Below are 27,866 nucleotides of genomic sequence, written 5' to 3'. Positions count from 1 at the left end.
TCTATGGATAGTTGCTGTGTGTTCTAATTAATGGCAAATAAATGAATAATTATTAATGCTGAAATCAATATATAAGAACTTCAGTTTCGTAACTCAACATATTTTTCTTATTGAACACACTTACCTACAGCAAGCCTTCTGATGTCCTTCTATTTCCATCACTAGTTAAAAGTGAATTTCAATTTCATTAACAAAACATCTTTTTCTCCAAGCTTTTTCCCCAAGACAAGCATCTCCCGATTTGCCTCATGTGAAGCAATATGGACAATCTTTTGAATGGCATACTTGAAAATTCTCAAAAGCAGTGCAGTGCAAAAGACCACCCCTGTAACTCACTTCAAGAGATGAGAAGGAGCTCTCAGTTGTACTAACCCCAAGCAGAAAGCAATGGGAATAGAGTAGTTCCTGCAGCTGCACTAGAAAGGAATCAGGGAAGTAGATATCTTTGTGATACTGCTAATAATGAGGAAGAGATTACACTGTAGATGGCTACCACGATCACCTCAATCAATTATATTCTGTGCTAAACTGGGATTTCATTAGCTACATTCTTTGAGACTTTGTTTTTAACTAATAAGTGAAAATTCTGCTCATTGCCTAGAATTGATTGCTAATTACCTACCTACCTACCATTAGAGTGTAGTGCTACACTCTAACGAGTCACAGAACTTTGGCTTTGGTGATAAACATTAGTTCTTTCTTTATATGGTGATAATAGTCACGTTTATATGGATTATAGCAAGGACAAATTGGAGTAGCTCTGTGGTGTTAAGGGAGTATGTACAACCCAAGACTGATTCATAGCATTTTAAGAACACAGAAGAACAAAGTTGACTCACTAATGTTTTGAGAATATCGGTCCATCTAGCTTTGTGTTTAAACAGTCACTGCAATTCATGCCACAGCAATACAAGTCTTTTCTGAGTAAGTCTATCTTATTACAAAAGTGATGAAAGTTACTCAGAGTATGGCAGTGAAAAAGGGATAGCTGTGCATTTCTTGAGTGCTTTAAGCACTGAAGAACTACTGTCACTGATCTCAGCTTTTACAGAGGATTAACCAATCTCTCTTTCCCTTTGGTGAAAAAACTTCTCCTTTCTAATCAAGTCAAACACGTATTTCTCTTTTCTATCTCTACTTTCTTCAGAAATCATTCCAATTTTGTTTCACTAAGGCTGGAAGATACTCTTTTATCGGCATTTCACTGCAGTTTCTCCTTTTTTTTTTTAATCTGTATAGGAAAATATTTAAATACAATGTTTCATTCTAATAACCTAGCTGCAATGTGTTAAGCCTATTAACACTGCTAAACCACATAGCTTTATTGATGCTACGTGGCAAAAAAACCCAAACCAAACAAAACCAGTCACTATTACTTTTGCTAATGGGAAATCAGGGTGTTACCACTACATCAGAAATGTGATGATTCCTTCTAAAGATTATCTTTTCATACATAAAGTAATATACAAAGCTTGGGCTTGTTAAACAATCTATACCAAAAAAAAAAAAAAAAAGAGAGAAACTGAAGGGGATTATTTGTCCACTTACAATTACCTAACCCTAATCCTAAAGTAGTCCACAGTTTCCAAATGGACCTCAAAGCAAACGGGAAGACAGGCTAACAAAACTTTCTTTAATCAGACCTTCAAAGGGAGCTAGGGCTTGATTCATAAATGAGACTTAACATCTATGCTTCACATTTTGCTGCTCTGATTTCTTGCAGAATTCACCACTTCAGATACTACCTGAGGTTCCTTGAACATTCACTAGCCGAGCAATGTGCGCCAAACTTCCAGCTCCCATCTCAGCATCCAGCTCCCACTGAAGCATCCTAACCACAGTGTGAAGGAATTATGTTGACATATAAATGTATGCTTCATCTGCAGCCATAGGTATTTATGTAATTTAGGAGCAGTAGAACAAGATCCAAAGTGAGGAACCGATACACTTACTCTTCCATACTCTTATTGGTGTGAAAATAGCATTTTTAATTGGAAACTGGGTCCAGCTGCCTGCTCCAGATCTGGTATGGAGAGGACCAAAAGTGAAGCAAAGCCTTTCTGCTAAAGTGTCTTAAATAAGCATTTGATCTATTTTTCTTAAAGATTTATATTCCAACACTTTTACAAAGCTGATAAGAAAGTACTCAAATTTGTATGTGCTTCTGTTTGCATATAAAGATTGCACTGGCACATACACAAAACATGTAAGTGTCAATTTTCCAGGACTTAAACACAAAGTTAAATGCTCTCTCCTCCCCATGCAGGGAAGTCTTCTGCTTTCCAGAACATGTCTCACTATACAACAGGATCTGATTGTATGATCAGTAATACTTGCGTTTTCACCCCTCAACGGTCTAGGATTCAGCTCTACAAGTATTTCCAGCACAATATTTCCTAGCTGTGGTTTAGAAGTGGAATAGGATTGCCCTGTCAGACATTGCACTCCATGGAAGGAGAATACAGAAAGGCTGCCAGAGCCCTGAAGTTGGAACAGTGTTTGTAAAGTGACTCTAAATGCCAGGGCAGCTAGAATATTTCATTCCTCTCCATTTCTTCCATCTTTCTTCCTGAGAAATTTCCGCTGTGCAGCCCAAGTAGTCTAATCATTACCTGAGGCTATATCTACGTACCGGGCCTAATTAGTTAAAAATATAGCACTGAATTCTTCCCAAGCCCACAATTGAGACACCACATTAATCTTAGTCAATAACTTCATTCTGCTTGTTTTTCATCCTGGAATAAAGATAAAGCGATGGACAGGTAGTCCTGGAGTCTAATCCTCTTTAATCCCACAGACTCCAGTCTAAGGAAAGGAGGAGGCACACTTCTCCTTGCTGTCCTGCCATGTCTCACCCCTGACTTGGAGCAATCAGCTCCAAGAGAGTGCTGATTAGCATCTATGGTCTTTCGTCCTCATCAGTTCTTACTACCAGGAGTTAGTAACCAATTACATGGACAGCTGAACCAATTACTAGCAGCTGAATAGAAACTATCATCTGTTTTGAAAGAGATTTATAAAAGTGATTTACAAACCATGGCCACAAAATAGTGATGCAAACCTCAGGGACTCCATATCCTCATGATGTTCAGTCGTTCATAACCTATGAAATATAAGCTAAAATTCAACCCTGATGGTGGAAAATGGACATAAGTTTTAGCAGGGACAAGTTTGTCATGGGGCTTGAAATAATTAACCTCTTACTGGTTTCTTTATTAAGATAGAAGAATTCCACAAAGATACAAGCAGGCATTTTTACCACTTTGCAGACTCATCTCACTTTTGTGCCACTCGAGATCAGAGCTCTGTTGTTTGCTTGCTAGACCTTTTAATTAGTCATGGCTTTTAGAAAGCCTGAATCACCCTGGTGATGACAAAGAACTATAGAGTGAGGAAAGAAGGCTCAGCACCTTTACCTGCATGTGCTCTGACTCCTATTCCTCTCCTTTCCTACTCTCATCCCCACATGCACCCATGTAAGGGGATGTGAAGAGGAGCTCTGCCTACTTTAAACAGAGACGCAGTACTGCTGCAGTCTCAATGGATGACAGCTATTCTGAGGACTTTGATGAGCTCAGTGTTTAAGTGCTGCAGACCCAGGTGACAAAATTCTCAATTCTGAATGCAAATCATGTACAGAAGTTAACTAGCAAGGGCACCAGCTGCAAAGTTTGACCACTGGTGAGTACAGTGACTTGGATCAGTTTGACCCTGCTCTCTTATTCACCCTTTATTAATTTTGTGGTGAAACTCAAAAGAATATCATTCAGTGTTTGCACTGCAGTGTAGTAAAACTGAGTTGCAGTTGTTTTCTAATTATTTCCACTTCCATATTACAGTAATGACAGCCTACTACATTAAAAAAAAAAAGAAAAAAATAATTTAAAAAAAGGGACAGGAGGACTTACAGAGTTGTCTTTCACCAGAAGAGCACAGCACTGGATTCCTGCCAATAGCATTTTATGGGGATTCCAGGCAACAGAATCAGCCCTGCAAAATTTAAAAAAGGAGAAAGGGAGGTCGAAATTGCACCTATAATCCACGGGTACTAGAAAATCAAAAATGGCCAAACACAATCTAAGCAGACAAATCAGATTTCCTATTTTTTTCCCCCCACACACCCATAGGTTCAGAAATCTCTCCAATTAATAGTAATATGGATTTTGGAAAATGCAACTCTCATGGAGGCCACTAGGCCACACAACTTTCATCTCAGTCCCTGGTAAGTGCGCCCATAAACTAAACTGACTTACCTGTGGATACCGTGAAGAAGTCTGCAATGCTTCCTTGATATCAAAGCCGAGCCACCCCAAGAAGCCTGTTGGAACATTTATAGAGCCAAGACAATATTATTTGTATAAAGTTCTTTTGATAATGCTTCAACTAATAATTTCTAAAGATGTTTTATCTCATTTAAAATTCAGTTTACTACATGGTTAGTTGGCTAAATTTTGCCTTTAGTATCATCTACCGAAATAAAGGTGGCAGCCTGGGGCTATGCCTAAAATAGAGCTGATGGCTTGTGCCACTATGTGAGCCACAAACTACACTGTCCCTTCTGCATAAGCAAGGGCATGAACTGAAGTGTCCCTGCATAACCAGACCCATTCCTGATACTGAATCAGAGGTGCTTCCTTTGCCCCAGCCTAAACCTAAGCAGTGGGAGCAGAAAGCCCCATTTTGCATATCTTCCTCCTGCTAGCTCTTTCCTTTGCAGGACATTCACAAGGGAAGCTCAGGACAAAACTATAATCTCTGCCAATTGCAAAGTCCAGGCTCAGATTTTCCACAGAGTCTCGATATGAAAAGCGAAGTCATTGAGTAGGCAATAGCAGCATTTCTGTTACCAGCAATCCAACTGATGTTAAAATGGAGTAAGACTCACCACGTCTCCCTCAGGTCATCTAAGAACTAGGTGTGTGGTCTAAGACTCATTTAGGCCTTCTCTGTAGTGAGGAGCTCTCCACTGAAACTCCTTATTGAGTGTCATCTTATCTATTCTAGATACTTTTCTTTGGGTGACACCTTTTGCAGATGTCTCTCTCCATGGCCTATAGAAGGAACCCAGGCAATAAGTTTATATTAACCAAGTTTAACTTCTGGGCAACTGGAGTCAGGGAAGGTGATTCTCATCCATGAATTTCGCGAGGATCAGATTTCACACACCAGCTGCTATGAATCTTCAGTTCTCAAACGTGGCATTTGGCCATGGGGCAGGATGGGAAGAACACGCAACAAACAGTAGACACATCATACAGTGCACTTGAGAAATTATTATTAAATATGAAAAAAAAGGATTTTCAATGTTCATGCAGGCAGAATCCACTTAAACAAATTCCCTGTGATATAAGCAAGGCTCCTCAGAGACACACAGGAGGCATCAGTCCAAACACACCTGGACTCAGCTTATTTAAAAAAAAAATCATACATTTTGGGCTAATGGAGAAGAAATCGCTGATGTGAAGATTCCTGATCTAAGCATGGAGAACACATGCTTGTTTGGCTTTTGTTCTTTTTTTCCTTGAAAGAAACAGATGTGATAGCTGATCTATGAATTTAGAATCAGTATTTGCTTCATAGGGCATACATTAGGAATAAGATCTTCTATCTCTGGGAGACAGGAATGGTGGAGGCTCACAAGGGAAATGAAAGGTTAATAACTTGTCTTAACACATGTTGTTCTCATTAATGCAGTACATTAATGCATCACATCATATTTTATGTTGTCATGCTCACAACACCCTTGCTGAGGAAAGGGCTGCTGCTCAATCTACAGGTGGGACTTAAGACAGGAAATTATTTGCCTCAAACTTCACAGTAATCCTGTGACAGAGCCATGACTTGAGGTAAGTTTCTCCAGCTAGCCCAAATTAGCCATGTTATGGGAGGACGATCAAACTGATCTTCCTATTCACAGACATATTTTACTCTTATTCTATGATTCAATAAAGTCAGAACAGTCACTAAGTTATTCCCTAATTTTCATAATTCATAAGCAACACATTGAAATATAATAATCTTTTAAAAATTTGCATCCAAGGGTGTCTGTATTTGAAAAAGTTGACATTTTCACACTGTCTCTGAAAAACAGGACTAGAAAGGCCCTCAAGAGGTCGTCTCAACAGTGTGCCACTCCCAAAGGCAGGATCAGCCATATCCATCTCATTTCCGTCAAACGCTTGTCTTTTCTAGGGATTATTAATCAAAGAACACACCCAGCTTGTGATTAGCATCAAAGTGAAAAATAAGGTGCAGAGAGACAGCAGCAATTGCTTCCTCCGCAGCACTATGGCACTACTTTCTGCCTTTGTTTTAAAAATTACTGCTGGAGATCTGGAAGAGAGCGGTGATAGTACTGGAGATCCAGGCTTCTCCATCACCTTTCCATCTCTCCTTGAGACTCAGAACTACAAGATGAATTTGTGCTCCATGCTTCTTTACCCAATTCAAAGACCAAGCCCTTAGGGATCCAGGCCTGGCAAAAAAACAAAAACGAATGAGAAGGCACCTAAGAAGACTGAGAATCACTGGCTTTGTCTGGTTTTAAAGAACTTTAATGATGGATGCTGCACAACTTAACCACTTAATTTGTGTTTAACAGTAACAACCCTACTGATTTAAAGTGTCAGTCCTAACCAGTGTTACCTCTTGTCATACCTGCAGTGGTCAGGGGAACAGATTATTCCTTTTTTGCAGCAGCAGCAGCTTTTAAAGCATCTGTAGATTATTACATATTGTCTCTTTGTCTTTTCTAGTTTAAATAACATCAATGCTTTCAATCTTTCCTCATTGGTCATAATTTCTAGATATGGTTCTGTTTATCCTCATTGCTTTACTATTTTCTAATCTTTCTCCTGTAGGTCCTTAACCTTCTTGAAATGCAGCTTTTTATTTGGACACAATCTAGATAAAGCAGATGGAGCACCAAGCAGAAAGAGAGAATTATTTTCTGTATCTTCTTTATTCAATTCTGGAAGACATTTAACCCTATTTGAAAATGCTTATGATCACTGATTTGTGATGTACTGCAAACCCCAGATCTTATTCTGAAGATCTGCTCTCTAGCCAACAATCCCCAGCCTGTGTTTGTGCAGTTGATTATTACAGCTTAAACTTAGAGCTCTACCTTTATTGAACTGTAGCCTAGTTTTTCCACTTTTTCCTCCAAACTGTCAAGATCTCTTTGATTTCTAATCCTGTCCTCCCACTGCCTCTTGCAGCAATTTTATGTCATTTTCAAATTTAGTCAGCATATTCTTTTTCATCTAAGTTATTAATGAAAATACCAGATAACTTCTAACCTAGGATGGACCTTTGTGGAATCCTGCTCAAAATTTTCTCCCCTTTCAGCAGCAAATCACTGGTAACTGCTCTCTGGGTATGATTTTCCAGCCAGGTTTTCACTCACTACCACAGCTGCAGCTTGGCATGTTTCTCTGGCTTTCTGATGAAATACTGCAAAGACACCATAAAGTTAACTGCTTCTCCTCCATCCATGAGACTACAGAAGAAAGGTAAATTGATCAAACTAGATTGACACATTCTGTTTACGGCAAATCCAGCTGAGAACAAAGCAGAATAGCTCAAAACACAAAGTTTATCACCTGTGTCCCATGCAATGTAATTGGTAACTAGGTATGAGAAAATTGCTGTGTTTCATATGCAACAAACTGCTTACAGCTGAACAGTGGGAATCACAGTGTTCACAGCGTGATTAAACTAACTACCTAAGCACAGGCTAATAGGTCAAACCTGATTTGCTGTACTGGTCTAGCCATAGGAAAAAAAAGTCTAAGGACCAGCATGGAAGAAATACTCATACATAGTATTTAAAGCTACATGAACACAATACATGACATACATAAGTGCTGGAGCTTGAGTGCATATTGATGGTGCAAAACAAGTCATTAAGAAAGGCATCATAGGTGTATGATAGAATGCAATAAGCAACATGAGTGTGTGTACGAATACTGCAATGTCAACAAAATAAGTCTGGTTATAGTCTCTGGACTTAGGCTGTTGAACGGCTTGACTGCTGAGACAGTTTGGGCTTATTGGTATTATCTTCTTAAAACAACTTTTTCCTTAACTCCATTTTCCTCTTTAGGTTTGTCTCCATGTAAGGGCTTATCTACTATTTCTGACTTTATTGAAATTTATCTTCCTGAAGCCCACTGATTTTATGTTGATGTTCTCCCTTTTGCCCTTCCGAAGAATCATGAGCTTTATCATTTCATATTTAATGAAAAGAGTCTCCCTAAGGCAAACATATCAATTTTGAGGATCAGAAAATATTCTGAAATGAGATACATCAGTGTAAATCTGGAAACAACACCAGACATTCATATAAGATATTCTCATAAACCGCACTTGAGACTATTTGCAGTAGATAATCCTGATTCCCATCAATGATACACGAAAAGTCATACATTAGACAGAACTTTCCCTGTTTTTTAATCTTTGTTTTAATTGTACTGTATCTTTTTTTCCTCCAAAGTTACAGCAGGCCCAAACAGCAGTGATCAGTTGCTATAACTCAGACTGCATAATGTGTAAATCATTCAACAAGAAACCAGGCCTTTCAGAGGAATGTAGATCTTCAAAGCTTTCAAAAATATTATATTCCTGCCTATAAGGCTAGAAGGAGGTAGGCTTGCTTAAAAACAAAGAAAAAAATCCAACTCTTCACTATATTTCTTGTACACTATTTCTGAGTGGAAGATGCCTGGTCTCACCATACCTTTTCACATATTATTCTAGTAAACCTATTTGTAATGGTGCTGTGAGTGAAAAAAGGTCACATTATGAATTACAGTCTGCTCATTTTACCATAGCACATTTGTATATACATGTATGCCTGATGTCACTTATGTGGAAAGCTTTCAGTCTTTTCCCCATCCCCTGTTCTCATATGAATACAGCTAGAAACTTTAAAGAAAAAAATAAACAGCCATCCACTCAACTCTTCATAGAGGATGAAAGGAAAGGCGGAAAAAATACTGATAGAACTCCTGAGAACCATTGAGGAGTTCATAACATGAATCAAATCTTAACAGAACAATTGGTCTTCCAGACCATAAACCAAATTTATTACTGGACATTTGTCCTTCTACTGGGAATCAATTAACATCTGACAACTACAGTCATTGTTCAAAGAGAAAATTAACTTTAAGATATTCACTGACATTTTTACCTTAGTTTAACATGAGGCAAAATTGGAAGAAGAAAGTTAATTCTTTACAAAACACTATGAAGTATATAGTTCAGAATATGGCCCAGGCTCATCCCACCTAATTTTAGTTGTTCATCTACAGGGAGTATGTTAGGAGACTACACAATGTCCTCCTACAGCCATTGGAGATGGCTCCAGCCACGTTTATTCCACTCACCTAAGATCCAACACAGATTCTGAATACATCACTCCTTCCACTGACTATACGCAGACACGCAAGAGACTAGCACCTAATGTGAATGCTGCGCTTCTGCTGAAGATCATCTGGGTCATTCTCACCAGCACACAGCCATGAGGAGGCTTTGCAGACACTAAGTACTAGAGCTAAATTCTGCATCTTTGCCGCCAAGTCAATAAGAAAACTCTTGACTCACCCATACAGTGACTTTATTTATTAATGTCTATAAGACATTTATTTGAAACACACATCACTGCCTACGTGATTTTTCTTTAGATACTTAACATTAAACAAACACTTCACAAATTTAGAGCAGGTCTAAAAATCTCCATTAATGTTGCTCCAGATTCTCTCATTGCTCCATGGCTTTTCATCTAGCCATTCTGGATTTGTGGCATTGCAATTATAAAGAGAATGCAATTTTAGAAAATATGAAGAGACCTAGTTTTAGAAAAATACATTTACAGCCAACTCTTTCAGGGAACAAAGATGCTCAATGATTATTCCAAAAAGGTTCATGAATTTATTTTAATATTCAAACCTAAAATTACAAAGAAATGAGAAAAGAAAAATTTCTGAACAATTTAGGAAAATGTAAGGGGATCTACAGGAAAATGAAGCCTGTAAATATGAAACAGAATAGTTTACAACTGGTTGAGTCAGAAATATATCTTTATTTTAACCTGTATGAACCATACACCACAATTCTAATGTGTCCATTCTCCAATAGAATGTGAAAAGAATCTGAAGTTATATTTTTATATAATCACCCTTGAAGCATTTTTAGGAGGTAGCAAGAAGAAATTGATTTTAAAATCATTTTGAAATATAACCTGACAATGGCAAAATAGCTTTGACTGCTTGTCACAAGCAAATTATTTGCTGTTTTTCAGCACATGTAACAGAAATCAGGATGTATTTCTGTTCTCTATGCAAAAAAAAAATGCTATTAGAGCCCAACTTACTTCTACAAAGAAACATCAACAGTCAAAGAAAAATAGCAATTATGAAAAAGCAATGCTAAATAAAACTACACAGTATACAAACTCACGTCAACATGAAGCCAGAGGCCATGATTTTCACAGATATCGGCAATTTTATCCAGAGGATCAAATGCTCCCAGCACTGTTGTGCCTGCTGTAGCACAGACAAGAAATGGTGCTGACCCCTGCAATAGGAGTCAAAAACAAAAAATTGTCATTTGCACTGTTCGTTTACTCTAGTATACCTGCAGAGCTAAAGTATAAAAAGGTCTAGGAATGTAGGACAAAGATGCGACAGTCTACATTTAGTTTCCCATCAGAAGATACTGCATTTAAAAGTGCTGACTCTTTTTTTTCTTAAAAAAAAAAAGCATTTTCTATTTCCAGTTAGCACCATCCCAGGGCAGACTTCACCAGCTTCAGACTGTTTTGACAGATGCTAGTTTTGTCAAGATCAAAACATACCAGATATTTGACATCTCTCTTTATACACTGATTTTAATTTCTCAGTCTTCCACATTTTACTACCATATTTGCTGACATTCTGCCAAATAAAATAAAGCTACTAGCTCAGCCAGCAGGCTACCCATGCAGGGAAAGGGCTCATCCCCCTAGGGTTTCCACCTGCGTTGTCTCTACAATGCCCCTATTCTCTGCCTGGTGAAGAGGAACCTTCAGTTCGGGAACATGATTTGCCTTAGGCAGCACTGGCATGGCACATACAGCGAGTGGGACAGTCATCGCTACCTGACCTCAATGCCTGGTCTACAGCAAAGCGCTATTCTCTTGTTCCTACTCCCGTCTAGAAAACAGGTAGAGCTGTAGATGGTAACTGAACGTTAGGGGAGAGACCACTGGAAGTCTCAGGCAGTTTTAAGGTTAGACAGGTGGGATAAGGAAAACTATTGTCAGGTTGCAGTCTCAGACAACCATCACAAGCCACCCATTTTGGTTTCAGTGGCTCTGCTCATTGCTTTCCCACTCAGCTAATACCTGGGGTGCAATTACAATAGCAGACTAGGCCACGTATACCAGCTCGCACCTACCCTTGCAGCTGTAAGTACCTGTGCCTACTTAGGAGCAGAAACTGAAACAATGAAAAGAACTGGTGGAGTTTGAAACAACTTCATGAAATTGAGTGTATCAGCCCTAGCAATGACTGTGCGGTCTCACTTGCTGCTAAATACATGCTGAAGGATCTCCTCTGCACATTTCAGCACCTGGCCTGCAGCATCACAACGCAGTTACTGAAGACGGACTAAAGATATTACTAAATTGTATAATGGAGTTCATTTGCAGTGGATTAAATTCTCGGATGATGTAAGTCACTCTGTTGATGTGACTCAATATAGCTTCACTGAAACGAGACATCAGCTGAAAAATCAAACTCTACGCATGAGTCTTTTATGTATCTTCAATTCAGCTGAAATCTGATCTCTCTTTTTTTAAAAAAAAGTGTTGCCACTTTTAAACATCTACTACAGAGACAGGCTTGATTCACATTTACACTCTGACAGTTTTATACTTCTTTAACAGTGTAGAGGACTGTTAGAATGGTACATAATTATGATTTATTTGTATTTTAAAATTTCTTTACAAATTGCTAAAGCAGTGAAAAGTAACCTTGGAATGAATTTAAATTAATCCCATACATTCACAAAGAATTACCAGCCTATAATTCACTTCTTGGTCATTCATTCCTAGTACAACTTATCACAAAAGTCAATCAAACTTACAGACCAGCCTGAAGCTCAAGTACAAAACACTTGCAAGTGAGGCAAAGATGTATCTGCTGCACCTAATTTCTGTCAGCATTCTCACCGATTTTATTCCACAGCTACATCAAAGTCAAAGGTCTCCCAGCAGCCAGTAGGTAACATGACTGAATATGGGGACAAGTCTAGGATCTCTACGAATTCCAAAGATTACCACCATTACATTTTTCCCCACAAAGAAGGGAAAAAATTTTTTATTCTTCTTGACAATATAGTTAAATAGATCTTCCTGACTAAATTCTCAAAAAAAGGCCTAAGACTCTTCCTATGTCTAGTCAGTGATCATTTTCTGCTCCTATCACTAGCAAATACATCCTCTGTTGTCTAGAGTCATTAGCATATTTACTGTAATTCACTGAAATGTCCTTCTGTAAAAGTTGTAAAGTAGCACTTTATCAAGGACAGACGCACTTACTGAAGCTCTGATTAAATGAAAACCTTCCAATATACCTGTAACTTCCATTAAAATGCAAGTGAAATAGTGTTCTCCTGTAAGCCGAGCTTTTTAATACAGAACATTTGTTTTTAAATTGCAGAGCACCATACTGAGGTTGACCTTTTTTTAAAATCATAAATGCCAGAGGATTTCTTTCAAATAACCATTACATTTATTATTACGCCAACAAACAAGAATTCTGTTTTTGCAAGAGCAAAGAGCTCATTCTTCTGTCAGCCTGCTTCCTCTTGCTCCATTTTATTTCAGTCCTTTTTTTCCCCCAGCTTGCTCAAATGAGTAGAGTACAGGTGGTCTTCCAGAGATAACACAAAGTACAACAAGGCATATAAACAGGCAAGCAAGAGAGTTTGCTAGGTCATTAGGGACACCATGTATCAATAGTTATTCTATCTACCACAAAACTCAAAGAAGAGATGGTTGTTTAGCAGAAGATGTATCTAAATCAGATCTTGGTGAAAGCTGTTGTGGCCACGCCAGTGCATGACAGGACAGTACTGCCTTGGCTTTTCTATCAGCCACAAAAGCAGGTTTCCCAAGGTAGGATTCCATGGTAGGCATTGTCCACACCATGGACACTGCACTAGTTGCTTGGTCTTCACAGATCGTGGACTAAGGGCTGAGCTCTGAATCCTACTGCTCTGATGAACAAACTGGAAGTGAGAAATAAGGTGAGCTAACCAAGCCAAAAGAAGATGCTCTGTGCCTTAGAATTCACATTCAGTCCTCCAAGTGCTCTAAAATAAATCATGTTGACTATAGTAAGTGCTGTCTTACAGATTGTGGGACTGTATATCAATGTTGTCCAAATACACACATCAGTACATTTCCAAATGCTGGCCTTTGACTTTCTACTTGGCAAAGTCCCTGGGGGAAAAGAGGCACAGGACAGAATGTCTACACTCTTGCTACAATACTGGAAAGGACCAAATTTAGCATTTGTAGCTTGTATGATAGTTTTAGAGACTAAGCCACGTGTTACAGTTCTTGCTCATTGCAGAGGATAGAGAAATAGCTGCTGTAATTAACAGAAAAACTGACAGTTTTCATTTACCATCTAAGGAAAACAAATACTGTATCCATTTAAAAAAGGATCAAGGGCAAAAGAAACCCTAGAAGAACTGTGCTAAATACTCAGAGCAGTGTCGTACTCAGGACTTTCATTAGTAGTAAACACCCTGTGGAATTTTTCTCCCTCGTAAGACTGTAGCACCTAGAAGTCTTGGCTTGTTACGCAAGTTTGTGGCAAACTGATTGGACCTGTAAGAAAGACACCAGTACATTAACTGCCCTATTTTAAGATTTCACTCACTCTTAGTTTTCCTTCCTTTCACTCAGGCACAAGCACACAGTCCGCATACGCTCCTCCTCTCTCCTTCATGCTCTCTCTCCCCCTCTCACCTCTTTCCTGGCCCGTTGGACTTGTTTCTCCAGTTCCTCAGGTATCATCTTACCTCTAAGGGACACAGATTTAAAACTTTTTCAGTTACGTTCAAATAGGTTGGTTATGTACAGCACTACTGCATTTTAAAAAGGCTCAGAGACCACAGCCATGGCTTTTGCTTGCTTACCTTTCATCTGTTTTGATGAAGTAAACGTTCTCTGTACCAATACCCAGGAAGGAGGCTGCTTTCTTCATGGAGTAATGACACTGTAAATGAAAGAGGCATGAAAAAAAGTGAGTACACAATTAAAAAGAAAGAAATTCCTTAGCATAGGGAACAGTGACACTGAAATTAATTCAATAGCAGTTAACAGTCATGACAATGGTATATCCTAACACAAAAAGCAAACTGACAAAGCTACACAGCACCAAGACTGCCTTGTATTTAACAACTAATGACACATACTGAATACTGGGAAAAATAAGACAAAAAAGATGTGCACTGCATTTAAAATGTGGGCTGAAAAAACAAAAAGCTCTATTCCATACAATTTTTTTAAAGCTAGTTCTGCATTAGAATGAAAAATAGAAATTTTGAAGTGTCATCAGGGAAGAATTACTGTTTCAAAATGTTTTAATAGAACTGAGTCAAAAATATCGATGAGTGTAAGAGTTCGGAAATGCACAAGAACAAAGGTACAAAGGCTATTGAACTCAACAGCCTAGAAGCAACCTGTAAGTCTGAAAGTCCAAAAGCACCACTCCTTGGAAACTGGACCCTTAAGTAGAACGTATCTTATGATATATCTAAAGCCTCTACCACTTTCTCCTTGTAATTTTTCCATATGCTTTCTGTAAACATCATCTGTTGTCCGCTGCCAGAGACAGGATACTATGCCAAACTGACCCTTGGCCTGATCCAGCAACTCTGCTCATAGGATCAAGGAGCTCAAGTCCCAAGACTTACCAAAGCCTTTAGATGCAGTACAATTGGGACTTTCAAGGCTTTCAAAGCCCTATCTCTACAAAAGGATCTGAAAATCTTCATGTTGTGAAGGTTGTTCACATGAACGTGAATCTCAGAAACCATTACAAAAGCAAGCAGACTTCAGACAGGACTCAGCACATCTTCAAAAGTTAATATGGATTTTGCAAAAGGTTCCAGTCTGGACCAGTCTGCATTTTCCAGGAAATGAAGTTACTATTTCAGCAGAGTATTGTAGCTAGGTCTCATCACAGAGGCATCTTTGAATTATTACAGATACACACAGCCCACTTCTCATTTTGCACTGAATACGGGGCATCAGTGTATGAAGCCTGTGAAGTGAGCGTAAAAGAAGAGGTGCCTTCACCTGCTCAAAGGATGTTAGAAATGGGTGTTTATTCAGTCACAATGTGGTAAAATGGCTCTGGTGAGAAGGGTACTCAAGCCTACAGTCCACTCTGTACAAGCTTTTTTCTGTTAAAAAAATATTCAAGGTATATCTTACCGTATTTCCAACATTAACCTGTATAAGGGCCTGCTCTACTGTGGATACTGTTATTCCAGCATAAGAACATTTTGTCTTATTCCAGAATAAGTGTATGCTGAGTTTGGCTTAATCCATCTTCAGCATTAGCCTGGGAACTCAAAATACCTTCTTAATCTGAAGATATTTTTAGACGTCAAAACCACTCCAAACAACCTGCAGCATGCCAAATGCCTACCCACTCATAGCAATGGAGTCGGTTTCGAGAGTATGCAGCACCTCATCGGACTACACAGTTCTTCTCAGAATCAAGATCATCCAAGCCTTGGATTATCACTGCTCTTCTCAAAAAATAAAATTGGCTCTTTTTCACATTATTACTGAAGAGTTAAAATAATGCATACTCCAGCAACCGTGAAGATGTCTAGAATTGTTACTTTCCATACAGGAGGTGAAGCCAGGTGGTTAATTAATTCCATTTTCTTCCAGAGAGTTCACACAAATGCAGTTACTGCGGAACATAATTATGAAAAATGTACAACATTTTAATGTGTGGGTATGAATATATTAAGGGCATTAAAGCCTGTCACGCTTATTTTGATGAGATGGATCATCTCAAAGGGCTCTTCTTCTTTTTGACAGAAAGGTTTCCCCCACCATCACCCGCTTTTTAAATAAAGGCATACAAAGACACTACCTGATACTATCAGGTAGTTTTAAGAAGCTTAATTTTGTAACATGACACATCCACAAAGCCTTTAGGGCTCATTCATTTAGACTGTTACAAGAATAATAAGATATATAGGTGGATAATTAGTCTTACATTACATCAAATTACATCAATAATGGTAATAATGATTGTAGAGTGGCTATGTGTTGTTCAGTAGAAGAAGTTTGGAGTTGTTTTCAACTGATTAGTGAATCACTTAACATACAAGTTGCCTCCATCACTGATTTCTATCCGTTAGGTTCAAATGAAAGGTATGAATCACCAGGAATAATCAGATTGCTCCAAACTGAGAAAGCAGTAGACCTGCAAATTCAGTATACTAGTAAACAGGCAATCACTAAATCATGTATTTTATTATAAAAAATGGGATGGGAGACTGGGAGAAAGACAAAAGAGACTTAAACACCTAAGAGAGAATACCAAAAAGCAGGGGGAAAGAGAAGAACAAAGGAAATACCCAAAACAAAACAGGCTGCAAGATACATTATTTCTTGCCCTCACAAGCACTTCTGCGCCTCTTGGAAAATTTTGTCAGGTCTTCAGTAGGACAGGAAAGGGTCAAGACTTATACTACTACATAGACTTGGAATATTCTTTCTTTAATGAAAAAAGTAGTCTTTCAGTTATATTGATTGAAAATGTACAAGAATTTCTTTTTTTTCCCCACTATCATTACTAGAAGTCATTATGCTAAATTACACCAAATCGTTTTAAGAAAAAATATACCAGAGAACATTTAGCAGCTCCAATCACAACAGAGTCAACTAATTCACTTGTTCATGTTCCCTTTCCAAAAAAGAGAAAGAAATAGCTGGGTAAAAGGTATTATTTGTATCTAGATTATATATGTAATTTTAAATAATAATTTTAAATACTGTGAGTTCAGATTACTCTTGCCATGTCTTTTGCAGTTTTGTTTTTTGGACCCATTATTAAATCTGTAGCCATTTGTAGTAAGAAATTAATGCCTTTGAGCACGAGATCAAATTGGAATAGTGCATTTAAGATATGCTGCTGTACTATTTTACCTATAGCTAGACATAGCTTTCGTTTCCTAATAACGTTTGCAAAGACAAGGTATTTTCCCCCTGTGCTCATTAAAACAGAAGATAAATTTGTATTTTCTTGATTTTGAAAAGTTTCCTAGAAACATGATTGCATAAAGCAATTACATTATTATGAGATTGTTTTATTACTCATTTTTGTCTGTTGTAATTTCAACAGGGGACGACATGGTGAGTTAATGTTGTGTTCTCTCATTTTATTACTTTCATGATCAAGTTGCACTGGGGAGGAATTTAGTTTCATTGCATCTAAAAAACTGCTCATATCAGCATGCACATTTCAACTGTTTACACATCCTCTTCTACCCTCAGTTACCTCAAATTTAGCAGTTTTCTACCTTTCAGATCAATGCAATACATTCTTGGGTCAGAATAAAATTCAGATGGGACTTAAATAGCAAAAAGTGATTAAAAGGTGGGCTGACATCTATAACTACAACTGTATTCAGCTCCTACAGAGCCATAAAGGCCTCAAGAAAGTGGGATATAACAATTTCTCTACTAGTGCTACTGTCTCAAGAGGAATCACTCTGTAACAGTCCAGCATGAGAACTACAGAGTAGTAGCATAAACAGTGTTCATTGTGTATCACCATAATTTAATTAGCTAAGCATTTTACTTGCAGGAACAAGAAGCCTTTTTTATTCCTGAAGGCCAAACAGAGCATGTGAGGACCTTGGGTGGGTCATGCACTAAACATACACCTTCATGTTATCCAAGAACATAACAAAAAATACATAGCCCCAGATCACATAGAATTAAGTCACTGACAAGTCCGTGCTTTCCCCTGCTCTACAGCAAGGCAACTCTTTCAGTCTGCCAAGTGCCAGACTGAAACTTTGGGACTTGGCAACTCAAGGCAAAAATAATTTCATTTGAACACGGTGTCGAAGCCAAGCCCTAAAATGACACAAGTGCCTTGAGCAGCCATGTGTTTTGACTCCTTATCAATACTCTCAGTTCATTATAGCCTCATGGCTTCTCCATGTCAATGCTGTTTGCCTGATTCACATCAAAGAAACACAGGTTGTTAATTTCTCCAGGATAATTTTTTTTAATCATCTGCTTCTCCAGGTACCTCTTCCGTTTAAAAAAAAAAAAAAAAAGGCAAAATGCTATAAAAGAAGGCTCAAAATACAAACAAATAATAAAAAATTAAGATTGTGTGACACAAGCACTTATGTACTTATATTCAGTGTGGGCCATTTACTACATATATTCTCAATATGACATATCTGAACTAAACAAACTTCCAAAAGGTAATGTAATTTGGACTCAGTACAGGTGGATCTAAAATAAGTATGTATGAATACGCACATCTCCTAGCTAATAACCATGAATAAACACTAGAGATTTTAGACAATAGCCACAATATCTAACTACTAAAAGTGGCATTTTTACAGCAAGTGATTATTGAGTACTAAAGACAACATGGTTTTGTGAATCAAGCAAAGTATTAGAGATCAAGAGCATTGCCTTACAAATAATTTACCAATTTATTTTTCCTGGTCAGTTCTGTTTTATGGTTTTGGTCTTTCTGGTGAAGCAAAGACATCAAAATAAATTCACTCTGGGGGTCAAATAACATTTCTTTTGTCATGAAATTAAATGCTTTTTTGTTTTAGAGTACGAGACTATACGTTTTAGTTAAATCTTGCAATGAAATAAAATGTTACTTCATGATAAAAATGCTACGTGCTTCACTTCAAAAACATTAATGGAACATGTTTCAACCTCATTTTTTCCCCCTTAGCTATTTTTAAGACATAATGTGATGGATTAAGTATGAACTGGCATGTCATTTCATATACGCACTTTTCAGAAAGAAAAAAACCCTAAAATATATTTTGCCTGGGAAAAAAAAATCCCTTTATTTAGGACATTTGGATTCAGTTCCAAAATATATGTGCTGTCTTGGACAACTTATGCAATGCCTTCATCCCTCAGGCCTCTTCAAAATAAGCCTCTTGTCTATTTACACTGCAAACTGTTTGGAGCATAAACTTAAGAGCTAAAATTATTCTAGTAACTACATACTTCCTAGTACAACAAGGTTCTCACTTCCACTGGGGTCTTTATATAGTGGAGTCAGAATTAATAACAACTCTGTACTAATCAAATTATAAACTCTTAAAATTGGAGGGCCAGGTGAGAGAAAAAAGCCTCAAAAGATTAGCTTCAGCATAAATGTATGAATATAACTCAATTTCCCACAGGAAGTTTGGACAGATATTATTCAAAAACTTTAAAACAAGCCACATATTTTCAATTATTTAAAAAAAGAACTGTCTAAAGATCCAGCAGTGTTTTCCAAAACGCTTTATGGTGGGTTTGGTTCTGCACCACAAGCAATCTATATTCAGACATAGGGCAGAGAGGGAGCTGCAGAGAGCCATCTCACAGGTCTGCAAGTGCTCAGCTTAGTTCAAATTAAACCTGCAGAAAAAAACTTTGACATCCAAAACCTACCTATGGTTCCTGATAGACTTTATGCTGTGGGAAATCAAATGCTGCAGACCTCCACAACACACCACATGCATTCGGCTTCAGGTTTGCCCTACGTACAACCTATTCTTATATCAGCAGTTTCCAAGAGCAGGAACATCTGTGTTTGTTTTCTGAAAGCAAGGAAGCTTCTGCAGGGAAATTTACCATCAGCCTTCTCCACTTAGCTCCAGTATTCCACATCATACACTGATGACAAATTTATTGTACCAGTGCCCCATCAGATATGCAAATGATATAATTTTGCAGCCTTCGAAAAATAAAGCTCAAAAAGCTTTTTTTGTTTTGTTTTTACCTCTTCCGAAGTGAACAGGACTAGTCTTGGCAAACCTGAAAGCCCTTTTTCCTTTATCTCAGGACAAAATTTGTATCTTGCTAAGTTCATGGCATACATATTAGAAACAGAGCCACCTGCAGAAAGAGACATACAAATATCATATTAGCCACAGTCCTAGCACCTGTCCTGTACCTGAGTGCTTGACCTATTAGGGAAGAAAATAAACCATACAGTTAGCCTGTAGATGCATCCATCACAGCTTATTTCCTCCCCAAAAGCCTGCAGACATAAAATGACCTTTGGGCTCTGCAGCATGCGTGGAAACAGAGCATGTTTGAGTGCTCTTTGGGGATATTTCCTGAAAAAGAACTGTGCCCAAACCGTCCTCCCCGACAAAGACCACCCTGCAACAGCTCCTTCCCATTTACACTGCAGCAGCGCCAGCCCAGCTGCCCGCACCGAGCTCAGCTGGGGCTGCACCATACAGAGCCTAGGAGACCTCTTGGGCAACCAGGCCTCAGAGTATTATGGGGAGAAAAAAAGCCATTAGAAAAAAACCACAGTGAGTGGGAAGTGGAAGATCTGCAAGGTAAGATCTGGACGGGTTTTACTCGCTTAAAAGAGGAAAACCAAAATAATAAGAAAAACCCTTAGATAAAACTAGCACAAAAAAGGACAACTCATTTATCTTTTGACAGTATCTCAGTAAGTTTTAATTAAGCAATTCTGCCATAAAAGCAAGATTCTACGGAAAATACACATCAAATCTGACATGAAAAAAATCCACACCATTAATACGTTTTTTCCAAAAAAATTTTAGGGGATTTTAGTTTATTTATTTTTCTACTACTCACATGTAGGCTAGAATTACTGACTTTGTTTTGGTTTTGGAGCAGGGGTTTAAATCCATTTACTCATTTAATTTCTCTTCTCACCCCCAAATTAAATAGAAAAGCTTCACATCTCGCCTAGTAATTTGTTATCCAAATAATCTGTGGAATAATATCATTATGCTTCATTATTTCAATACAGTAGGCTGGAACGCTGCTTTACAGAACATTTGAAAACCACAGTTTATCAAAAAGCTTAAGAAATATTTGTTTCGCTGGCCTTATCTTAACATTTTAAAAAAACTATCAAAACTCAACGGAGTTAAGCTCATGACACTCCCACTAAGATAAACTCTGGCTACTACAGTTGTTAGGCAGGATCAACCACCGGTTGGTGTCCAGCATGTAAATCAGCTCCCTGTCTGTCAACTAATTTGACTCAGTCCAATGAGGCTGTCGATACTGTTGTTAATAAGGTCAGAAGGGCATCAGTTACAAACAATTCATTTCCACATAATTATATTTAATGTAGAACTGTTTTCATTCATTCTCTGATCAGATTCATAGAATTATTACAAGAAACACATAAGATTAGCCTGGATTAAATAGTTGTGTGTGTGCATCACTGGATTTTTGCATGCATTTTCAAATATTCTACACTATTCCAATGTTCACGGAATTACTGGTATTAGTTGGTTTATAATGACTCAGCTTGAAATCTGAACCGTTCCTACCTGGATTAAATATACCATCACCTTCTTCCCAGCCTACGAACTCTATCATTTTCTTGATGACTGCTTCTTCTACCAGCAGAAACACAGGGGATACTTCATACGTATATCTGAACAAAAATAAAGGCATCATGATTGGTATTAAGACTACAGAACTCATGCCACAGAATATTGCTGAAACTAGATAAAGTTTTCTTGCACCTCTCTCTAATCTATCAGAAGCTAACCAGCAGTAGAACTCTAAACTAAAAACACTATGGATCCGACCCAGTAGAGTAATTGCTTAGCTCCTGACAGCATCACATTGACACTTCCACTCTCAAAGTAATACATCAGAGTTTGCTTTTAATGTAGGTCACACGCTTAAATTTCAGCTATCGTGATCTATTGCAGGCAACAATTACTTTTTGTTTAGGCTTTACATTTGCAAGTAAACAGTAGACAGGTAACCATTTGAATTCAACTCTGTGCAGAATGCTTCAAAGGAAATGAACAACTGAGTAAGTCTTATTAATTCATTTTTGTGCACTAAGTAAGATTAAAGTCTACATTTAAAAGTGTTGAAAAACAAAGACCTCTCCTCTTAAGCCCCACCTCACAAACTAGAAAAAAAGCCTCATCAGATTAGCCAACCTTCTGGTGAGCTATTCAGCCGATCCAGACTGTTTTCTCTCCAAATTCCTGCACAATTCCTACCTCCTCTGTAACACTGGAAACAGAAGTCATAAGGGGAGGGGGGAGCAAAAATGCTGTTATTCCAAAAAGCATGCTAACTCATCATCAGGAGGACAAAGAACTACACTTACACACTTGGGTTCAGTGCTTCTGTAATGAAACGAGCCACTAACGAGTAATAATCTATTCCAGCATACAGCTGATTGAAAAATCTTGGATGACCTGAAAATACAGATGAAAAGCAAGCAGTGACGGGATGTACGTGAAAAGAGAATATATCACAGCCCTCTCAGTTGAACACTGATCACTGCAAACCACAATTCACTCCATCATTCTCTCCATATTTTCTGGATTTACTGTCCTTTTCTTAGGTTAGACAATCCTTTGAAAGTAAATTTAATAAGCACCTTCAGGTCCCAAAACAAGGTTTGAGAAATGTAAGTAGTGCATAGGATGAATGTGGGTTGTTTACAGGATTTACAAATCAAAAAAAGAAAGGGGATTGACAATTGAGTATACACTGTGGCTTTTAACAGTGGTCTTGAGAGGCCACGATGGATGCTCAGCTAAATTTTGCTAAGCAGTAGAACAGAGGAACCTGCTGATCCCAGGCAGCTGTGCCTGTGCTCCCACCAAAGTCTCGGCATTGAGAGAGAGAGAGAACATGATACAGCTGGATAAATAGAAATAAAGTGCAAGATAATAGGCATTTTCTTTAGCTGAAAATGTTTCCCTCCACAAAGCCTCGGCATTGAGAGAGAGAGGCAGTGTAACAGCTTGGAAAAATCTGCTGCAGACTTAAAATGACAAATTCAGAGCATTTGTTCACCTGCCTTGAAACACTGAGATATAACTAATTATGAGAAAATTCTGTACTATTGCTGACTATAAAAACAAGTCAGTTCAGCAGTGGGATCACCACCTAAATTTTAATCCACAGCATACTACTTTTACATGCAAAACCATGTAAACTGTACGGCTCCATTTATATTATATCTGGGGCTCCAATAAACGTTTATACTTAAAGACTGTTTGCACAGCATATTTTTATATACAATATCCTTTCTAAGGTGACAGTGTAACAAATGAAAATGTAAAGGCAATTTGCAAAAGCAAGATAAACAGAACACCTTCCAGTAACTCAGTAATTATATCTGCATATTATTCGTGCACTCCCCCTGTAGATCAGTATTGCTACTTTTCTATGGTTTTCAAAGGCATGCGTTCACTCTCAAAATTATTTTACAGTTTTACTTCGTAGGAACAGTGGCTGTAGCAGGGAACACGCCCTGGAAATGCACAACTAACTATATCAAATGTCCTTCTCGCTCTCCGAAACACAGCCGAAGCTATGCCACATCTGAAATCCTGAGCTACTGATCCACAGCGCTATTTCCTGAACAGATGTTGTTCATCCCTTTCGCTAAGATTGAATTATACTACACATGCTGCAGAAAGGTTAGCCGTAGAGAGCTAACCCTGCAGAGATGAGGTATACTGTCTCTGAAACACTGCAGGCTCTCTTCTCACAGTGTCTGGAACTGAAATTATTGCCTATCAGCAAGTTAACACCCTGTAAGACTATCGCTCAAAAAGAACAATAGTGAATGTAGGGTAATCATCAATAAGAATGTATGAGGGCAATGATGGCAACTCCACTTCTCCCCACTCAGACAGCAGGAAATCACACACAAAGGTCCTTCTCCTGCCTGTTTTTCTAGACTGTTATATTATACCTGTCTAGGTGACTTTCACAAGACTTTAAAATGACAGAATCTACCATTAATGTCAATGGCATTACAGGAATTAGTTTTCGATTAGTTTGCCATGATTACACATTTAGTCAAACCTATGGTGACCAGCATTCAGTCAAACAATGGAAACATGGCCAAATGTTTGCATACTTGTATAGGCAGGCAGAAAACAAACATGCACACCCCTGGTTTCCTGAAAGGTGACAGAACCTTGTAAACATTATCCTGTCTTCCTAAGCTAGCATACAAAATAACTTCACTAGAAATCACATTCCTACTGGTTTTGACGCTGTATTGTATAACATCCCGGCAGAGTTGCAACAGTTTCTGATGAGATTCTCCGGTGTCCCTCATTTCCAGGTCAAGAATCTGCTTCAATGTTTCAGGGGCTCGCCATTCACAAACCTAGTGATGGGGAGCGGGGAGACACCAGCAAGTGAACAGGTTAACCAAGAGGAAGAGGCTATAAAGGTACAAGGTAAGCACCACATTCAGCATTGGTTTCACAAAACTGCCCATTGCAGGGCAGCATGCCACCAGAAAATCTCTCTGGTAAACTGGTCTCATGGGATATTGGGTTTATTGTGTCTCAGGCATTGCTTGACCATAAAAATTAGAGTGGGGAACACTGGAAGGCAGAAAAGCAAGAGGCCTGCAGGTCTAATTCTGTCCTTAGCTAAGGATTTGTAATCACCGCATTTTCAGATGCTCTTCTGCCGAGGGGTGGGAGCAACCAGTGCATGCCCAAAGGCAAGCATGATTCATTTGCAGCTCCTCTTCCCATACAGCCTCTTAAGCAGAGGCTCTGCAAAACCCATAGCAATCTCATAATGTTGCCCTTTCACAGTGGTACCACATCCACTGTTCCTCCTTCTCCAATACCAGTGTCCCTGAGGACCAAACAAATAACTCCCCCCACCCCAAACAAGAAAAACACTACACTCATTTGTCATCTCAAAGAAAGTGACCATTGTACTCTGAGATGAAAAAACTCATTATTTTCTGGCAAATATGTATGCTAACTATGTTATTGAAAGGTTTTATAATATGTTCTTTCTTAATTTGTAAGGTTGTCTTTTTATTTCAGAGCCAGGCACAGACTAGAAGCAATTTTGAGGCTACTTAAAGTGCAATAAAATATAGCTTCGAAAAATTGATTTACTGTTCATTATCTCTGTTACAAATTCTCAACATTCTCTATGGCTTTACCTTTTCTGTTACATCATCAGCTTTCTGGATGACTTCTTCCATTATAATCTTACAGGCCTCTTCCACAAACTTCTCTCCTGCTTTTGAGTCCATTATTGGACCATTTAGGATGACCCCATCCACCAAAACAGCATTATTCTTCTGGAGCATCTCCTGTTTGCAAATACCAGCTGTAAGATAAATAACTGACCATTAGAGCAAGGCCTGGACAACTAAATCAAACTAAAAAAATATTCTTTCATTGCTGAAGATTTAGTCAACTTAAGGAAAAAAATTCACATGGACTTTTCACATGTACAAAAATCCTAGATTTTGGTGGAAGAATCTTTACAGACAAAAAAACCCCAACATGTTACTTCAAACCTAGATTACTACTATGTAGGTAATAATAGCCTACTGCATGGTATCTACTGCTTTCTGCAGCATACAAAAGCATGCAAGGCACCTTCCAAACACAGCAGAAAATACAGTTCTGGCCTAGAACATGATACAGCTGGATAAATAGAAATAAAGTGCAAGATAATAGGCATTTTCTTTAGCTGAAAATGTTTCCCTCCACATGTCATCCCTCCTGCTCCCCCTTTTTCATGAAATAATTTTCAACTTAATTTCCCATATTTTTATGCTGCTCCTTCCCACCAGCCAGTCCTACCGCTCTGAGTCTTCTGCATCCTTTGCAAAGTGTTTCACTGACCCACGCTCCATGAAGATAAAGCTTTTTGAGATTGCTGTCAATATCACATACCTATACTTCTCTCCTTTCTGCCCTTATCCTATTAAGTGCCCTCAGTCACTAATTACAGCAATTTGCTGTGCAGATTATCTTGTTTATTCACTTCTCCAATGATGATCTCTTTCCTCTCCCTCACCTTTATCCATGAGACGTACTCTCCTGATGTGTTCCATAAACACATTGCTGCTTCCTCCTTTACATTACTTCTGAAAGCACATCCAAGATGCTTATAAGGCACTGGCCAATAGCGGCAACCACATATCTATTTCATGTATTGATTTCATACGGCAAGATCAGGACTCCAGTTTTAATCAATGTGAGGATAAAGACGAAAGTGAGACATTTGGAGATATCAAGGGAACAGACATTTGAAACAGTATAGCGCTGAAAGGAGAAGCGGTAACTACCATATCCAAATTATCTGGGTTACAGACAGCATCTGTCCACTGATCTCACCTTAGAATAGCTAAGACCTATGAAGCCAGGCAGCGTTGCCTTGAAGGGTCATGTTCATCTACAGTGAGGATGGTGGAAGGGTAAAGATGTATGAAGGAGAAAGTTCTATGCCCAAAACAACTTTATCTTCTGCTTTACTTTTTGCTCCAGTTACAAAGTACAGAAGAAAGGTAGCTTTTTCACAGGTCTAAACAAACAACTGAATTTTCAGAAGACTGGCAGACACTGCAGTCTGACACATTCATCATGCTTATCATAATTACAGTTCCTCATACGCAGGAGGATATAGAAGAACAACAATACTGCCTAGAAAGGTGCATGACTTCGAGGTCCATTGATTGAAAGAAACCCTGTCAATCCCATGAGTTTTTATTTACTGATGACTCAGAGAAGCTATTCAGTTCACTTTCACTTATCAGGAGAGATATGACAAACAAGCTAAAATTCTAACATGAGATGGAACCTCAGGCTTCCCATAATGCTGATGACAAAAATGAGACCCCCACCCTCTGCATTTCTGAAATTACTTCTATTTTTAATCCAAAGGGGCAATATACTAAATTTTGCTGAACAGAGTAGCCTTTGGCACATTGTTAGAGGAGAAGCATACATGTTCTTGTGGGACAGATACAGAACAAGCAGGTAAACAGTATTACATCTTGAACAGGCAAAGAGGAAAAATCACAGACATCAAAAATGTCAGTTCTCATCATGCTTCCCAGCACGCCACAGCAGAGGCACTGTACAGAAACAGCAGCTTTGAAAAAGTCTTAGAGGTTTCTCTCTGAAAACACAAGCTAATAGGTCAACTTTACAAGACGTAAAACACCAGGTATTAACAAGGAATTGGAAGGCATCAGGTCTTTGGGCAGACAGAACAGGGACTATTTTTGGATTGAGAGTTAGTTATTTGATGCATAAATAGCTGCTTTAAGTACTAACCAGAGTTTCACATAAACACAAAAAAGAATTTCAGCCTCGACATGGAGATGCTACCATCATCTCCATGTATGTCATACATCTCCATGTACGTCAAAGGCGTTTTGTTTCTATGGAAAAGAGGACAGGATCTAAAATAACTATATGGGAGATTAGTATCTATTGCAGAGCACAGATATTGATACTTCCTTTGGTTACAAGAAGAATATATGGTGGAGCAACAGAACTCACTAACTCCTTTTTTTTTTTGCTCTGCTCCACCTCTCAGGTCTCTGCTAGAAGCAGAGCTGTGCAAAACCTTTCTGCTGGTATCTCCATCAGCCCTATTTCTGACACTTTTGCACAGAGATGTGATAGTAGTACTTCCATGACTTTACAATGATCTCTTCCAGGGATTCTGTGAAAAGCAAAACCAGAACTTTACATTACTTTTTCTACCAGGTCTTTAGGGGGCTGGGTGATAGGTCTAACAACAGTTCCCTATTTGA

At 38.4% G+C, this 27,866-nt stretch overlaps 1 protein-coding gene across 1 annotated transcript in view; it reads right to left on the bottom strand.

Annotated features, from left to right (window-relative positions):
• GADL1 (glutamate decarboxylase like 1) overlaps window positions 1-25,330 on the bottom strand; it is a 72,478-nt gene extending 47,148 nt beyond the window's left edge. Inside the window, exons 1-10 of the mRNA XM_072851440.1 lie at window positions 25,251-25,330; window positions 24,320-24,446; window positions 22,419-22,509; window positions 21,616-21,722; window positions 20,070-20,185; window positions 14,194-14,273; window positions 14,024-14,078; window positions 10,462-10,578; window positions 4,254-4,318; window positions 3,909-3,990 (exon numbers count right to left, since the gene is read on the bottom strand). Coding sequence (XP_072707541.1) covers window positions 3,909-3,990; window positions 4,254-4,318; window positions 10,462-10,578; window positions 14,024-14,078; window positions 14,194-14,273; window positions 20,070-20,185; window positions 21,616-21,722; window positions 22,419-22,509; window positions 24,320-24,446; window positions 25,251-25,292 — 882 coding nt within the window. The 5' untranslated portion in view covers window positions 25,293-25,330. The remainder of the gene's footprint in view (window positions 1-3,908; window positions 3,991-4,253; window positions 4,319-10,461; window positions 10,579-14,023; window positions 14,079-14,193; window positions 14,274-20,069; window positions 20,186-21,615; window positions 21,723-22,418; window positions 22,510-24,319; window positions 24,447-25,250) is intronic.
• Between the last annotated feature and the right edge of the window lie 2,536 nt (window positions 25,331-27,866).

Source organism: Ciconia boyciana, chromosome 2 (assembly GCF_034638445.1).
Source record: "Ciconia boyciana chromosome 2, ASM3463844v1, whole genome shotgun sequence".
Classification (NCBI taxonomy): domain Eukaryota; kingdom Metazoa; phylum Chordata; class Aves; order Ciconiiformes; family Ciconiidae; genus Ciconia; species Ciconia boyciana.
Note: the sequence above shows the minus strand (reverse complement) of the source record. Positions and strands in the feature narration are given on the sequence as shown.